Source organism: Microcaecilia unicolor, chromosome 2 (assembly GCF_901765095.1).
Source record: "Microcaecilia unicolor chromosome 2, aMicUni1.1, whole genome shotgun sequence".
Classification (NCBI taxonomy): domain Eukaryota; kingdom Metazoa; phylum Chordata; class Amphibia; order Gymnophiona; family Siphonopidae; genus Microcaecilia; species Microcaecilia unicolor.
Window position 1 is genome coordinate 519,884,300 of NC_044032.1, and position 18,031 is coordinate 519,902,330.

General features: G+C 41.4%; 1 protein-coding gene across 2 annotated transcripts in view; it reads right to left on the reverse strand.

Annotated features, from left to right (window-relative positions):
• Window positions 1-18,031, reverse strand: part of PPARGC1A (PPARG coactivator 1 alpha) — a 232,150-nt gene that overhangs the window by 105,781 nt on the left and 108,338 nt on the right. For both annotated transcript variants that reach the window (XM_030191237.1, XM_030191238.1), the window contains exon 3: window positions 15,613-15,807. In XM_030191237.1, coding sequence (XP_030047097.1) covers window positions 15,613-15,807 — 195 coding nt within the window. The remainder of the gene's footprint in view (window positions 1-15,612; window positions 15,808-18,031) is intronic.

Here is an 18,031-nt window from a genome sequence, read left to right on the forward strand (position 1 = left end):
TGACTCTGACGTCGCTGCACGTTGTAAGTGCAGGCGTCAGACTCAGCGGAGTCTGACGTCCTGCAGTACAACGTGCAGCGACGTCAGACTCAAAAGAAACTTTCATCGGCGCCAGCTTCAATGGACAAATGAAAGCACCAAAGGCAGCCGGCAGCGGCAGGAGGACGCGGACCTCGGCTGGCGGGGGTTGGGGTCCCCCGCCAGCGAAGGTAAGCGAGCAACGGAGGGGGAGGGTTGGCAGCGGTAGGGGGGTCCAGGGCGAAATCTGCGGGGGCCCAGGCCCCTGAGGCCCTCACGCAGATACGCCCCTGTATTGAAGTATTTACATGGTTAAGGATCATCACATTATTGTCATCACTAATAATACACGGCAGCTTCAAGGAAAATTCTAGAAACGTCTTTTAACAAAATTGGGAAAAAAATCTCTGTGGAATGAATATCCCTAGCCTTTCCTGGTGACTCCCAAAGCAAGTTCGATTTTCAGAATATCTAACTGAATAAATATAGCACAAATATGAGTATACCTGATATTGGGGGGAATACAGATTATCTGTATATGCTGTAAATTCAACTGACAGTGATCCACAAGACAGAGCTGCGAAACCTGTGCTAGAGAGAATATTGCTGACATTCATTTTTGGTACTCTTTGATTCTTTCGCCAAAGTAGTAGCTGGTCACAGTGAGAGTTGAGTCCCTAGAGCAATGCTTTTCAAGCTAGTCCTGGGACTATCCCCTAGCCAGTCTTGTTTCCAGAATATCCACAATAAATATGCATAAAACAGATTTGCATACAAAGCTTCCATTGTACACACGTCTATCTTGTGCATAATAATTTACGGCGAAGCCCCGGGATACATGACAGACCTCATAGACCTGCCAAACAGAAACACTACAAGATCAGCACGATCATACCTAAATTTCCACTACCCAAGCAGCAAAGGACTCAAATACAAATCAACTTACGCATCCAGCTTTTCCTACTTAAGCGCACAACTATGGAACGCACTGCCAAAAGAAGTAAAAACCATGTTCAACCACCTAAATTTCAGAAGTACTAAAACAAAACCTGCCTTCAGAAAGGCCTACCCTACCGACCCAACATAAAATCCGAGTTACCCGCGACATAACAAAACCAAGAACAGTAATGGACGTTTCCAAACTTTCCTCTTCCTCTCTAAGTTCCCCTAATGCATCTACCATGCATGAACCTTATTCTACCACAATATCACCTTGTATTTGTTCATACCGGAACCGGCAAATACCGTTACGGTGCTATGTAAGCCACATTGAGCCTGCAAATAGGTGGGAAAATGTGGGATACAAATGTAACAAATAAAATAAATAAAGATTACGGGTATCCTGAAACCCAAATTAGCTAAGGCGGTGGTCTTCATTAAATTTTAAGCTGGGGCTACTTTGGATTTTAATGAGCTGAAGGAAAGCCACCCATGCAGAGCCACAACACTGCCTGACCAGTATCATGGCTTATTTTCGAAACACTGCCTGAGTGAAGCTCTTCATAAAGGTATCTAATAAAGCCCAATAAATAAATATGTTTACTTATTTTCATGTTTATTATGAAGACTTTCTATACTGCCTTTCCTGGCATGCAGATAAAAAAAGAATGACATTTAGACAATAGAAAAGAGGGAAACAGGCATTCAAAAAGAAAAAAGAATACACAAATCAGAGGGATAAATAAAAACAAAGCACTACTCACCATGTGTAGACTTCATGTTCTCCACTAGAGCCAAGTAGGAGGCAACCAAATTCTACCTCAAAAACACTGCTTGAAGAGAAAACGTTGAGGGGTCTTTTTTTACTAAGGTGTGCCGAAAAGTGGCCTGCGCTGCTTTTTAAACGCGTGTATTGGATATGCACAGGTTCCTTTTCAGTGCACCTGCAAAAAAGGGCCTTTTTTGGCCAAAAAATGGATATGTGGCAAAATGAAAATTGGCGCGCGTCCATCTTGGGCCTGTGACTTTACCACCAAAGGTCTCACGCGTTAACCAGCAGTAATCATCAGTGCATGTACAATATCAATTACCTCTGCATAGTGCCACCCGCTGGCAATTTTCTGGTGCGTGTAGTGGGTGCACATAAATAATGAAATTACCGCCTGGGCCACACATTAGCCAGGCGGTAGTTCTGAATTAGCTCAAGTTGGGCGCACATAGGTGCCTACATGGCTTAGTAAAATGACCCCTGAATTTTCTGAAAGACAGCTCCTTTTGGATAGTGGGTGGGAGAGCACTCCATAGTTTAGGGGCAAAAAAAGAAAGATGCAAAGTGCCATGTGAACTCATAGGAATACACTGATTAAATTGTGCTGAAAAACTGATGCAGAAAAAATTATGCGTCGAATGCTATTCTATAAAGGTATCCGCCACTTTATAGAATAGCGCTTTAAGCGCCTAATCCATGCCTAACTTAAGGCACCTGCATTTAAGCCTGCTGAAACCAGGTGTAAATGCCAGTGACTAAACTACGCACACATTGCACCTATTCTGTAAAAATGTGTGTACCTTATAGGAACGCCCCCCGAAACGCCCCCTGAAATTACGTGCTATAGGAGTTACACGCACATTGTTATACAGTACAATGTGTGTGTAAATCCCAATTAATGCCAATAATTGGTTGTTAGCAGCCAATTATTGGCACTGATTAGCTCATTAATCAAATAAGTTGCACTGATTTGTGCATGCAACTGTAGTCACCATATATAGAATCCAGGGGATAATGTGCAAGGGCAGGGGCTGGGAGCACCAAGAGGTGAAAGTTGAGAAACCTAGGGTCAAGCTGTGGCAAAGGGGGGCCAGCGCTGGAATCGGCGCATGTTTTCCATGCTTGCCGAGGCCCCCTTTTACCGCTTTCCTGCAGGAAATGGCCGGGCACCAAGTAAAGCACTTGCTGTGTGGACATTTTGGAGGTGGAGGTAAGGGCTCCCGCGCTAACTGGGCAGCACTGCCGATTACTGCCAGGTACAGTCTGGCGCTACAAAAACAAATACATTTTTGTAGCGCTGGAAATGATGGTGCTGTAGGGGTGGGAAGTGCTGCCAGGCTGCTGCGGTAGCCAGGTGGTACTTCCGTTGTTGCAAGCAGTAAGCATGCATTGGGCTTACCAACGCTTAGTAAAGGAGCCCCTAAAGGCCTGATTAGGAGTGTAGAAAATAGTATGTTTAAACAGGTAATTCAGGTTACCAGTATGAATGGTTTTATCAGTGCATTTTTCTAGCAAAAAGGTGCTGGTACTCAAATGCTAGGCCACCCTCAAGTGTGGGGTGATCACTGAGGGACCTACCCCACAATAGCCAGGCCTCTGCAATCAGTCAAAGAACTTATGACAAGGCAGAATTGGTGTGTAGAGCCTGAGCTCTTTCATTAAAACTTGGGGACCATGGGTCAATTTTAGCAGACAACGGGAAAGGTGCCGGTACTAGTACCCCCAAGTACCCCCTGAAAAAGGCCCTGGGTTTTATGAGTTAAAAGCTCGATATTCAGTGCTATTAATCAGCCCAGGAATGGCTAAGCGCTATATATCAGCATGACATAGCCAGTTATCTCTGCTGAATATTAGCGCTTAGGCCCTTATTCTATAAAGGTTATGCTCCTAAATTTACGGTCCTAAATTTGTGAGCATTACTTTATGCTCATAAATTTATGCTCATAAATTATGAGCATACTCTATACTCCAAAATAGATTAATGCTCGTAATTTAAAAGCAGAAATATATGAGCATAAATTATGTTCATAAATTAGGAGCATAAAGCTTAGGAGCGTAAACTTTATAGAATAAGGCCCTTAGCGGCTAACTGCTAATTGGCTAAGTGCGAATATTCAGCACTAAATCGGCTAAGTTGAGCGGTTAAGGCTATCTTTAACCGCTATGAACTTAATCAGCTGGTGCTGGATATTCACTTAGCAGGTTAAGTTGCTGTGGACAAAACTGAGACCAACTATTCAATGCCAGTTGCTGGATATGGCCTGGCATTGACTCTCTGTGGTCAGCACCGTAAGCAGCAGCTAACCGCACTGTTTGCTGCTGGCTGAATATCAGATGGGGGGTAGAATCTATACTGAATCTGGTATTGAATGGGGAGCCAGTGTATTTTTTTTTAAAAGGTGGGGTAAGATGCTCATGTCTGTGTGTGCCGCAGAGAAACCAAGCAGCAGTATTTTGGGGTATCTGCAGCCTCCTGAATTGGTGTTGGGCAATCCTAGCATAGACAACATTGCAATAATCTAAGCGGGAGATTTAAGATGCATGAATAAGGGTCAGCAAAACAGAGGCTAGAAAAGCTCCAGAAAGACTGAAGTCAGTGCAAGGCCACAAAGTCTGATTTTAGGATATTGGATATATGTTTGTAAAAAGAAAGCTCCAAATTGAGGGCGGCACAAAGTAATGGAATGACTCAAGAGTATAGATAGGAACATCAAAAATAATAGGAACCCGAGAAGGACAGGCAACACAACCTGTTATCTAACATGTTAGTTTTCTTCCGAATCAGCATTAGTTTGTTGTTATAGAGCCAGACAGCCATTATCTTCAAGCACACCTGCAATTGTTGAAGATTGAGGCTGTCAAAGGATGGGGGGAAGAAGAATATTATGGCCGTAAAAATGTGAGCTAATACCAAACTTCTGAACCAGAGTTGCCAACAAACTAATGAACATATTGAATAGTAGGGGAGAAAGAATGGAACCCTGTGGGACACCACAAGAAAGTCTATGGGGGGGGGGGGGGGAGAGGAAGAAAAGGGAGTTATCACAGAAGAAGAGCAATCATATAGGAAAGAAGTAAACCAGAGGAGTGCCACCCTCCCAGCCCAATCTCAGAAAGACAGACCAAGAGGAGAAAGTGATTGACTAAGTTGAAGGCTACAGATAGATAGAGTGAGACCAATAAAACAATTTTACAACTACCAGTTATGCAATGGAGCTTATTCAACAGAGCAGTGACAACAGTTTCAGTATTATAATCCTGTTTAAAACCAGACTCTAATTACCTGGAAAATAAAAACCTAAATTTATAATTTATAAACATCTATAATTCTTATGCTGACCCAAGAAGATAACTTTGGAGCCCTTTTACTAAGCTGTCTCCTATACTAAGAAAGCAGCCAGGTTTAAACCCTCCTGACAAGCCCCTCTCACTAAGTACCACTCCTCCACCTGCCCCAACACAATATTTTCTCCATATCCCATCACCCCCCCCCCCCCTCCCTAAGACCTCCCATGCATCTCTGGGACTTACTTAGAGGCAATGCCTAGTGGCAAGGAGCGACAGCACTCTGGCTCCATCCAGCTCCAGGTTCAAAATGGTGTCACTAAGCAGAAATCTCACAGTACCACTGCTTCAGGTCAGTCTTTTATAAAAGGTGGATCAGAGCTTGTCATTGGGTGAGTGAGGAGATTGGACTCTGTGATCAGGAGGGTAGGGGGGAATGTGTGAGAGAGAGCTTATCGGATGAGAGTGATCAGGGGGGAGTCCAGGAATGGGTGGCACTGCTGTATTCATCTCCACTGTTGCATGTTAATGCATAGGCAACACGTTATATAGCACAGAATCTGTTTACTGTCAGTCTGGCTATTGGCCCAACCATGTAACATGGTGATGTGTGTTAACTGTCTATCCTGTGCTGTAAGGGAGGAGTGGCCCAGTGGTTAGGGTGGTGGACTCTGGTCCTGAGGAACTGAGTTTGATTCCCACTTCAGGCACAGCTCCTTGTGACTCTGGGCAAGTCATTTAACCCTCCATTGCCCCAGGTACAAATAAGTATATGTAAGCCACATTGAGCCTGCCATGAGTGGGAAAGCACAGGGTGCAAATGTAAATAAAATAAATAGATGTCCATGTACACCCCATACACTTACTGCATATGGTTTGCATTTACCACATGTTAATATTTGTTGGTACGTGCAAAATCTTTGCCTAAACAAGAAGACCTGAAATTGTGTAATTTTGAGTTTCTATAAAGCACTACAATTGTAAACTTTGCTTCTGGAGTTATGGGTAATACAATTTTCAGACAAAAAAAATATTTTATGCACTTTCAGAAAATATAGGTTCTACTTGAATGGTTTATAGTTTATGCACTAAGGGGCCCTTTTACTAAGCTGCATAGGCGCCTACACACAGCCAATACGTGCCAATTTGGAGATACCACCTGGCTACCGCATGGCCCGGGCAGTATTTTCATTTTTTATGCGCGTCCAAAAAATAATTTTTATTTTCTGACACGCGGCAAAAACCGATTGTAATTGGTATTTGGCGACCGTAGACCATTACCGACCAGTTACTGCATGAGACCTTACCGTTAAGTCAATGGGTGGTGGTAAGGTCTCAGACCCAAAATGGACATGCGCCAATTTTTATTTTACCTCACATCCATTTTCGGCAAACTTTAAAAGCGGCATTTTTTACAGGCACGTTGAAAAATGATCTGTGCATGCTCAAAACGCACGCACACACTAGCGCAGGCCATTTTTCAGCGCACCTTAGTAAAAGGATTCTTAAGGGCCCAATACTCAGCCAGCGGTGGGCAGCGCTTTTGCTATCCGCCACCAGCGTTAAACTTGGATATTCAATGGCAGGCCTACCTGGTGTGGAGGAGTGGTCTAATGGTTAGTGTAGCAGCTTGCAGACCTGGGGGACTGGGTTCAGTTCCCTCTGCAGCTCCTTGTGACCCTGGGCAAGTCACCTAACTCTCTGTTGCCCCAGTTACAACAGTAGTACAATGTATTACTTAGATTGTGAGCCTATTAAGGACAGACCCAGTAGTACCTGTAAAAATGAAAAACTATAAACTACTTAGATCTATGCAGTATATAAACACTTAAATGAATAAATAAATTTTGGTCTCTAAAAAGTTAACCGGCTATGCCAATATTCAGAGCTAACTGGTTAACTTTTTAGCAGTCAAAGATAGGCCTGCTATTTAAGCGGCTTATTTTCACTGCTCAACATAGCCAGTTAGGCACTGAACATCCGTGCCTAACCAGCTATGTCGCATGATATAGCCGGTTAGCAGCTAGCAGCTAACCGGGATATTCAGCAGGAGATAACCAGTTATCTCCCGCTGAATGTCTGTGGTTAGACGCTTAAACCCTATTAAATAATTTTGAATATCAGGGGGTAAGGGTCCAATATTCAGCCATTGGCTGGGACCCGTGCAGGCTTCAGCTTTGAATATCTAGTTATTTTTAAGCCAGCTTACATATAGGGCCCTGTTTACTAAGCAGCGTTATAGGCGCGTTAACGTTTTTAACACGTGTTAACCATGTAGGTGAGTGAACCATATACGTGCCTACAATATTCCTATAGATGCCTATATGGTTAGCGTATGCGCTAAATGTAGGCACACTAAAAACACTAATGCACTTTAGTAAACAGGGCCCATAGCTGCTTAAGACAATATTCATTACTTAAGTGGACAAGGATTACCACATAAATGTAGGACAGACTTTTATGCAGTCCTATTTATGCGGAAAACCTGGCCGCTTAAGGGCTGAATATCAGCACTTAAATGGCCAAGTGCTGACTCCGCCCCTGGAACGCACCCTAAAATAGCCAGCTTTGAGTTCAGCTCTAACTGCAATATTCAGAAGCACTTAGCCGGATAAGTGCCACTGAATATTAGCAGCTATCCCTGACCAAGCGATTTAACCAGTCAGTGGTGGGCTAAATCGCTTTAAATATCAGGACCTCAGTTCACAGAAAAGAGAGAAGACGGACAACAATTTGCGTCAACAGTGTCTGATTTCTACTATTTCTTTTTTGAAAACACTACAGCACAAAAATGTCCCCTGAATAAGTAAAATTTTCTGAGACTAGACAAGTGGAGGAAGTGACTAATGGGAGATATTGTTTTTTGCTATTACTGTTTTAGGATGTAGTGAAGATTATTATTATTATTATTATTATTATTATTATCTGCAGAAAGCACTAATGTGTGTTTACCGCAGCTTAAAATGTCTTACCATTGGACATGTTAAGGCATCCATGTTTATTTTGACATCAGTATACACTACCCACATGCTAAAAAATAGATTTTATTTTTTAGCTCTGGGGCAGGTCTGGGGGGTGGAGAGTGAACTTGTTCTGTGCTAATTGGTTAGCGCAGCTACATCACCATGCACTAACTGATTAATGCGTAATTAGCAGATGAGCCCTTACCGCTGACCTTTGCCGGCTGAATATGTGGGGGATAAAGTCTACATTAAAAGAGATGGAAGGAGAAAAAAAAATAACCACCGAATTAAAGCAATAAGGTAACCCTCACCTTAAAACAAGAAAGAAGGAAAGAAAGAAAGAAAGAAAGAAAGAAAGAAAGAAAGAAAGAAAGAAAGAAAGAAAGAAAGAAACTATTTCAAGACCCTTCTTTATTTTTAAGAAATTATGCAAGTTGAGGGGGATCAAAAAACATAAATCATATCCTGATATTTAACTACATATCCATAAAGAAACCTAAAAACCAACAAAAAAGACTTCCACTGCAAGAGAATGGCTTTTCAATTTAATACATTATTTTCTATGTAGCTGTGTGGCCTTTGCCAAATCTGGGAACATTTGCAATTTCTGACCACAATACATTAAATTTTTATACCTAAAGTAAGATTTAAGCGCATTAAGCTTATCTTGCTCTGAGGAGAAGATGACTAATAGGGTGGCTGTTGTAAAAAAAAAAACATCATGTAATGTTTCCAAAAAAGCTGTTAAATCAAACAATTCTATATCTACCACCCATCAGTTGCTTCTACCCCCTATTCTCAAAACTTAAGAACATAAGAATAGTTATACTGGGTCAGACCAATGGTCCATCTAGCAGGGGCGTAGCCACACAACAGATTTTGGGTGGGCCTAGGCAAGAAATGGGTGGGCACCAAGTGTTCTCCCCCCCCCCCCCCCCCCCCCCCCCCCCCCCCAAAAAAAAAAGATGATCTCAGCTGGCAGAAAAACGCTTCTTTCCACTTTGGCAGTCTGCAGCAGGCATGTGCTGAAAACTGAGCATGCACAGGTGCTGGTATCATGGACAGTAGCATTTTCATTGCCATCAGGAGGAAGTCTTCAGCTGGCAGAGCTTGGGTTCCCCACCAGCTACCGCTAAATGTGTGCTACTGTTAGGTGGGCCTGAGCCCTAAGTGGGTGGGCCCCTGCCCACCCAGGTCCACCTGTGGCTATGCCACTGCCATCTAGCCCAGTATCCTACTTCCAGCACTTGTCAATCCAGGTCACAAGTACCTGGCAATAAACCCAATTAGTAGCACCATTCAATGCTACCAATACCAGTGAAAGCAGTGGCTTCTGCCATGTCCAACTCAATAACAGATTATGGACTTTTCCAACAGGAACTTGTCCAAACCTTTTTTTAAACCCAGATACCCTAACCACATTTACCACATCCTTTAGCAATGAGTTCCAGAGCTTAATTATTCTTTCAGTTAAAAAATATTCACTCCTATTTGTTTTAAAAGTATTTCCATGCAATTTCATTGAGTGTTCCCTGATCTTTGTACTTTTTGAATGAGTGGAAAATCGATTCACCTCCACCCACTCCACAATGCTCAGGATTTTGTAGACCTCAATCATATCCCCCCTCAGCTCTTTCTTTTCCAAACTGAAGAGCCCTAACCTCTTTAGCCTTTCCTCATATGGGAGCAGATCCATCCCCTCTATCATTTTGGTCACTCTTCTTTGAACCTTTTCTAATTCCGCTATATATTTTTTAGATATGGAGAACAGAATTGAATACAATACTCAAGGTGAGATTGCACCATGGAGCAATACCGAGGCATTCTAATATTTCTGGTCTTATTTTGCAAATAATAATAATTTGCTATCTCAATACCATCAGAATTACAATAGCCATACTGGGTCAGAAAAATGGTCCATCTAGCACAGTATGCTGTTTACAACAGTGAGTTGCTTCATTATAATATCTACTTATCTACTTACTAAGATCTCTGGGGACACAAAGTGGATAAATAGAAAATTTAAAAAGCACAAATTTTTTGCTCTAGCCACATTCTCTAAAGATTCCAACTACCTATAAAGTATTAAAATATCCTTAATTCATATGTGTAGTGTGGGGGAGAGGGGACTTTGACCCCCCCAAATTGCTTGCCATCTGTTTTTTTCTTTCCGTGCAGCTCCTCTCTCTGTTCCACTCCATGTGGGGTCTGGATCGCTCTCCCTCCTCTCCCTCCCCTCCCCCGGCTGCAGTCCTCCAAACTTACAGGCCGCTGGCATCATCAGCAATGTAAGTGCAGCTTTTGGCCTGCACCAGAAGCCTTCTCTGTACAGCGGTCCACCTACACGGGAATAGGAAGCGGCTGTACAGTGAAGGCTATTTGTCCAACTTCATTAAACCCAAAAATTCTATATATGGTGCTCAGAATCACACACCTAATTTGCGTATGCAATTTAATTGAATAACAAGCCAATTATTGTTGATAAATTGGGTGCTAATAACCAATTATCAGCATTAATTGGCATTAATCAGAATTTATGCATGCATTTTTAGTCACAGGGATCCACTCATAAATTTACAAGTGGCTCCAAAAAGGGAGCGCGGCCATGGGAGGATCATGGGTGGATCAGGGATGTTCCTACAATTAATGCACACTGTTATAGAACAAGGAGGATCCACGCTTAATTTAGGTGTGAGGGTTTACACCAGGGATTACTTGTAAATCCTCATGAATAAAGTTAGGCGCCAATCCTGGCGCTAAACGTATTATATAAACAGTACATACCTTTCAACGCCGTTTATAGAATAGCGCTTTTTTTGCTTGTTTGTTTGCACTGATTTTTCGGCGCTATTTATAGAATTTTGTCCTAAATGGATACAATTATCTGGATAATGGTGATTTACATAGTATATACAGCTACTTATTTATACCTGGGGCAATGGAGGGTTAAGTGACTTGCCTAGAGTCACAAGGAGCTGCAGAGGGAATAGGAAATGTTGACAATGTTTCATATCATTTTAAAAATGAAATAATAAGAAAATCCCCAAAATGTTGAGCATTTTGTTGTGTCCTCAATAACGCACAATATTCTTCAATGACAACATGAGCACCTGAAATGGAAACCTTTTAGACAGCAAAACAAATGACAAAAAAAACCAAAAACACCACAACAAATGACACAGAACAAAAACATTTTTCCTGTGATTCCCTTGTAAGTGTTCTATTTCTTTGAATTTTAATAATTACTTATTTGTTGAACCTAAGAATTTTTTTTTTAATTACATTTGTACCCCGCACTTTCCCACTCATGGCAGGCTCAATGCGGCAGGCAATGGAGGGTTAAATGACTTGCCCAGAGTCACAAGGAGCTGCCTCTGCCTGCAGTGGGAATCGAACCCAGTTCCCAAGGACCAAAGTCCACCACACTAACCACTAGGCCACTCCTCCAAGAGTTTGTGGAGTTGAAAGAACAGATGAAGAACCCTCTGCAGCAAATTCCTTTAGTTACCACTGTACTGGCTGCAATTACTGATTAACCTTCCTCCCTCAGAAAAAGTGAATTGTAAGATTAACCATTTTGAGTTTTTCTTATTTTCTTTGAGATTGTTTTCCTGATCTTCGATCTCCCAGTTGTGGATGATTATATAACATATATTGGTGGGAGCAAATGTTTTCTTTTTTAATAGTTAGGGTGGTGGACTTTGGTCCTGGGGAACTGAGGAACTGAGTTCGATTCCCGGCAGAGGCAGCTCCTTGTGACTCTGGGCAAGTCACTTAACCCTCCATTGCCTGCCGCATTGAGCCTGCCATGAGTGGGAAAGCGCAGGGTACAAATGTAACAAAAATAAAAATATTATCAATTTCTGTTTTCCCTTACATTTATGTGATAAATGTGAATGTAATTAAGTAAAATGATAAATAAATAAATAAAAACATTTTTCCAACGTACACCACTAACTTTTGACTTACTCCTTGGAATACCCTAGGCCCTTCCTCAACTTACAGAGATACATTTTGACTGGACATCAAGTTATCTGGCACAACATTTTTAAAGCTCAATGCTCAGGAAACAACAATGTACAGAATCGGCAATAAAATGTTGTCTCAACCAAAACGTAAAGCCAATTCTGTACAATGCTGTTTCCTAAGCATCAAGGAGGCAATTTATTAATGCTGATTTTATAAAGTATTGCTTTTTTGACATCGAGCTTTATACACAAGGTTTCTATCTGGTAGCATATCAACAGACACAGTTTTTTTCACAGATAATTTTAAAGACCTCAAAGACTCCTGAGGCAGGCTGATTGGCCGAAACATGGCCGTGTCGAGTCTTTTTGAGTTACATAATTGATCTGGACTTGTCGCGTCTTTTGAGCTGCACAATAAATTTGGATCTTTTTAACATCGTCTTAAGACTACATCCTTGTGTCATCTTCGCTGTGTTCTTTGTGATTCTGAGCCTGCGAAGACTGGTGTTCTTCTGTGTTTACATTGACAGAATTTTTAAACAAATGCACTTATATGGTTAGATCTCACCTTTTCTACCAAAGATAAGCCCTTGCAGCATTGAAAACATTACACTCAATATTCAGTTCTATTTAGCCAGCCAACAACGGCTCCTATCCGATTAAATAGTGCTTAACCGGCAATCTGCATGATCTCCCACTGAATATTCACGGTCAGCGCTTAGCAGATAACCGGCTATATCGTATGATATATCTGTCTATCCACTAATATTCAGCACATTGTTGGCTAAGTATGGCGGTCTAATTGGGCCACCAAAATAACAGGCCTATTTCTGGCCGGTTTCAACTTAACCGGCCAGCACTGAAGATTGACTTGGCCAGTTAAATTGAAACCGGCCAAAAATAAACTGGATATTCAATGTTGGTCACTGGAAACAGTCAGGACTTGAATATCTGGGATCAGCGTCAACTGCAGGAGGCAGTCCGGCTAACTCCCGCGGACTGAATATCAGCTGGATTTAGTATATACAGGTACAGATGAATGACACATACATAATGCACAAAAGTTCCCATGCCACAGAGGATTTTGAACCCTTTGGCAGAGGAGAGATTGATCTGGTCTAGTCCATGGCTTCACTTTTCAGCTCTTCGTGATATAGACATGATTTACATGCAACAGTTTGATCATTCAATGTAGATTTGATATCAAGTTGCACGAAATACATGGACTTATTTAAGGCAAATGTATACGGAGCTACCTAGTTTATGAACTAAGGATTGTGTAAATGCTGACATTTTAATCATTTGCACACCTGTGTGCCATGTAAATAACCTGTTATAAAATACAGACCATCATGAAAGTATGTGCATACCCAGTAAGTGTCATGGTGTGTATTTTATTATAGGTACAGCAAAACAACAGAGGCAGCAGATCCGTAATCTAGGTGTAGTAACAGAAGACAAGCAGACCAGCAGTCTTGAAAGATGTGCAGCTTTTATTATGAAAAGTAACTCGACATAGCCACGTTTAGTCCACAGGCTGCATCAAGATAGGAACTATCCACTTTCCCCTAATAGTTAAGCTCAAATCCAAATAACAATGCAGCACTTCTTTTTTGACAGCAGCAACATTCCCACCATGCAAATACACACAGTGTATTATACGTATGCATAGGGGCAGAGTTTGGGCAGAGTATGGGTGGAGTCCATGCTTATGTGCATAGATTCCTTAATTTACACATGTATTTGCAGAAAGTATGCAGTAAAATTTACATCAGCCTTTGAGCTGGTGTGCTAGTGCCTACAGGCACATTTGCTTTTTCACACCTATACAAGTATTTTATAAAGTCAAATAGGCATGTACTTGTCTTTAAAAAAGAGGCATATAATATGCGCATGAAAATTAGGGATGAGCAGCAAGATAATTTTCATCCTTTTTTTTTCTTTTGAAACAAATGCCATTAATACCGCACCCTATTCCCCAAATTCTATACAAGTTGCCCAAATTTTGACATCCAAAATTGGGCATGGATCTCAGATCGGTGCCCAAAATAATTAGTTAATGGGCTCCAATGATTGAATTATTGGAGTTTATGAGCACTTAATTGGAACTAATTATGATTTGGGCACCGATCTGGTTACACGCTATTCTGTAATATTCTGTAATAATGGGCGCCTAAATTGGATTGTGCACAACTCAAAAGGCACATGAGCGGGTCAGGGGCATTTACAAAAGATGCACGCAGCATTACAGTATAGCGGGGATCCTTGTCCAACTTGTGTGCCAGGATTTACACCATATTTCAGCTCGCATAAGTGCCCTTTATAGAATAGCATTGGGTGCTGAATTTTATCAGCGCCAATATCTGGCATCATTTGTAGAATCTGACCCTATTTGCATATAGCACACACTTTCATAAAGAGTGCACGCTATCCCCTGGATTCTACATAAGGCGCCTGAAAATCCATGCGGAAATAACGATGCGCTTAACTTAATTAACTAGCTAATCAGTGCTGTTAATTGGATGTTAACAAGCACTTATCAGCACTAATTGACAATAATTGAGATTTACGAACATAACTCGCCGAGTGTATTATATAACCTGATGCACCTAAATTCTAATTTGCGTAGTTGAAAAGGGGGTGTGGACTACTATTTATCTGGCCCAATTTAAGTGGTTATCTTATGCACTGGGAGTAGCCTAGTGGTTAGTACAGTGGACTCTGATCCTAGGGAACTGGGTTTGATTCTCACTGCAGCTCCTTGTGACTCTGGGCAAGTCACTTAACCCTCCATTGCCCCAGGTACAAATAAGCACCTGTATATAATATGTAAACTGCTTTGAATGTAGTTGGAAAAACCACAGAAAGGCGGTATATAAGTCCCATTCCCCTCTTTCCCTTTCCCATTCAAAGGCTGAATATTGACATTTAACCACAAAAGTGCCAACTCCACCCCAAGAACGCCCACAAGTTAGCCAGTTTTCGCACAGGCGCTAACTGCAAATATTCAGCAGAATTAACCAGTTAAGTGTCGCTGAACATTGGCAGTAAGCCACAGACAAGCAGTTGGCTGGTATTATTTCCTCAAGGATGAAACTAAATTTCAAAATGAAAAGGGAGATCTCAATTAATCCGCCAACCAAACCTTCCAAAATTATTGCCAATGTTTTTGTTTTAAGAACGGGCATTTGTTTCACTGGGCCACCATACTGCTGAAATTGTCTTACTTTTTCAATGAGTGGACAGTAGGAACCAATCCTTAACCCTCATTACCACAATAATGCATTTCAGAAGTGCGACATTGTAATTTACCGCTGCTGTCAATGAGGAAAACATTTCTGTGTGTTGCCCTACTAGTGAGAGAAGGCCAGAAAAATGCAAAGAGGATTAAAGCATCATCCATTGTTATTTGCATATTAAAGCAAAGTAAATTGTCTATTACCAAGGGAAGGTCAAATTACTCTGGTGCAGACTTGTTTAAGTGAACAAAGAAAATTAGTCTATTTTTGCATGTGTGTCATAATATTTGTCAGATTATTTCACTTCTTCTTAGTTGCTGCTTAAACAAACAAACAAAAAAGTCTAAACCTTATTTTGACTACATCATACCCATGCAGCGGGTAGCCAGAGGCACATCCAATTCTCGTTAAACAGTAGGAAGGGTTCTTACTAGAGACGGCTCTTCTGCCTCCTGAATTGGAGGGGTGCCGTCGGGCATAGATGGAGGGCTGGGATCACTTTCGCTGGCCACATCTCCATCTGTCAGTGCATCAAATGAAGGCAATCCATCCTCGTCCACAGGGATACTGTCCAGTGTCTCAGTGAGAACTGCAAGCAAATTTGCCTCATTCTCTTCATCTATCTTCTATAAGAACAGAAAGCAGAGAGGAGAAAATAAAGAGATTAATCGATTGCAGCAACAAAAGGATTCTTCCTCTGCCTGAACACTGAACAGCTGCCTTTTTTTGCTGCTGTATTTGGTTCAGGCCTTGAACAAAAAGGAACCCACTTAAACTGTTGTTTGGTTTATGCATTTCTTCTGATGGATTTTGCTTCTTAATAATGACTTAAAAGCTACACATCAATTGTATTAACAGGTGATCAAACTGTAGATGCTGAAGTGAAAAAGACACCCCCCCCCCCCCCGAAAAAACCCAAAGGGACTTAAGAAGGATGCAAGTGGTATTCACTGAAAGTCCTCAGGGCCACAAATAGGCTGGGTTTTCATGATAACCCTACTGAATATTTATTAGGAATACCATGAAAACCTGACCTTTCTGTGGCACTGGATTACCTTCAGTGAATACCAATACACTAAGCAGTTTCTCAAAATTCTATGCAGGCTGTCCAAATTTGGGCATACAGAGCAGATGCACGTGCAAATTAATTAGTTAATGAGCCATTAACAACCAATTACTGACATTCATTGGCACTAATTTGGACTTATGTATGCAGATGCCTATGCACTATTTATAACGTTGGGCACCCAAAGTGTCTTGTGCGCAACTCAAACGGAGGCACGGCCATGGGAGGGGCATGGGCAGATCAGGGTCATTCCAAAACTGTAGGTGAAGTGCTACGGAATACCAGGGTTGTGTGCCCAACGTACGCCAGGATTTACACCAAGTTTCAGCAGGCATAAGTCCTTGCACCCAAAGCCGAGTACGGGATTCCACACTAAGCGCTATACTGTAAAAGGCACTCAGCCCATTATAGAATAGCATTTGGCGTGGAATTTTCCTGGCACCTAATTTTGTGCGTCGTTTGCTGAATCTGTTCCACAATGGGAAAAGCCTGTTAGTATATCAGGACCAACATCTGCAGGTCCTCCATTGACTTTCTCCTGTTCTCAACTTCATTGATGCAATGCCACAAAATTAAGGGAATCTTGGCGGGAAGCTGCTAATCACAATAGCATTACTGAAAATGCATTCAAGAATACATTTTAATTTGAACCTGAAACCTTATTTTGTAGCAAAAGCAATCATTTGAGTAGTCAGTGTCTAAGGATTAAAGACTGAGAATGCTATTCCTGCTTGTGCAATGCCTGATATTATTTCGGTTTACCAATTTATTCAGCTGGCTGTCTTTGAAGTTGCCCTTGCCTGTACTGTGATGTTTGTCTACGTATTGTGACTATTGTAGAAGTTATCTACTTCACGTGTGCACACACGCTGTAAAGGGGGAGATAAATCCCTTATCCAGTGTTGATTTATGGTTCATTTACAAAAGATATGACATTTGTAATAACGTGCTTATGTAAAATACATTCACATTAGCAAAGAGTTTTCTAGTTGCTTTTTTTTTCTTCTCCTTCTTCTTCTTATATAGCTTCTTTTAAACAAGCAAAGAAATATTTGAAAACGTAGGAAGATTATCTGGTCAAATACGCAGACTCCTTGAAACACAGTGAAGGTTATTTTAAAAGTCTAAAGAACATTTATGTACCCATTGTTCTTGTAAATTTTTATAATACTGGTATATACATGCATAGGTGTCCACTTATGTGTGTATACGTCTGCATGCTGCCTGAGATCTATTCTGTAAAAATGTGACTATCCAACATAACATATGAATCTACAAAGTAGTAAATTTAAAACAAACCGGAGAAAATATTTCTTCACTCAACATGTAATTAAACTCTGGAATTTGTTGCCAGAGAATGTGGTAAAAGCAGTTAGCTTAGCAGGGTTTTAAAAAGGTTTGGATAGCTTCCTTAAAGAAAAGTCCATAAGACATTATTAAAATGGACTTGGGAAAAATCCACTGCTTATTTCTGGGATAAGCAGCATAAAATTTATTGTGCTGTGTTGGGATCTTGCCAGGTACTTGTGACCTGGACTGGCCACTGTTGGAAACAGGATACTGGGCTTGATGTACCTTTGGTCTGTCCCAGTATGGCAACACTTATGTATATATTGTGACAAGGCTACATCCCCGATGTATAGAGTGAAGCAGCAGAACCATGAACTACATATCCCAGAATGAATTTCCAGTCCTAGCAGTGAGATCCCAGGGGATAGGCAAGCTGGCCATATACCGTCTCTGACCACAAGAGGGAGGGTGAATGAAGGAGCCAGTTCCCGGGA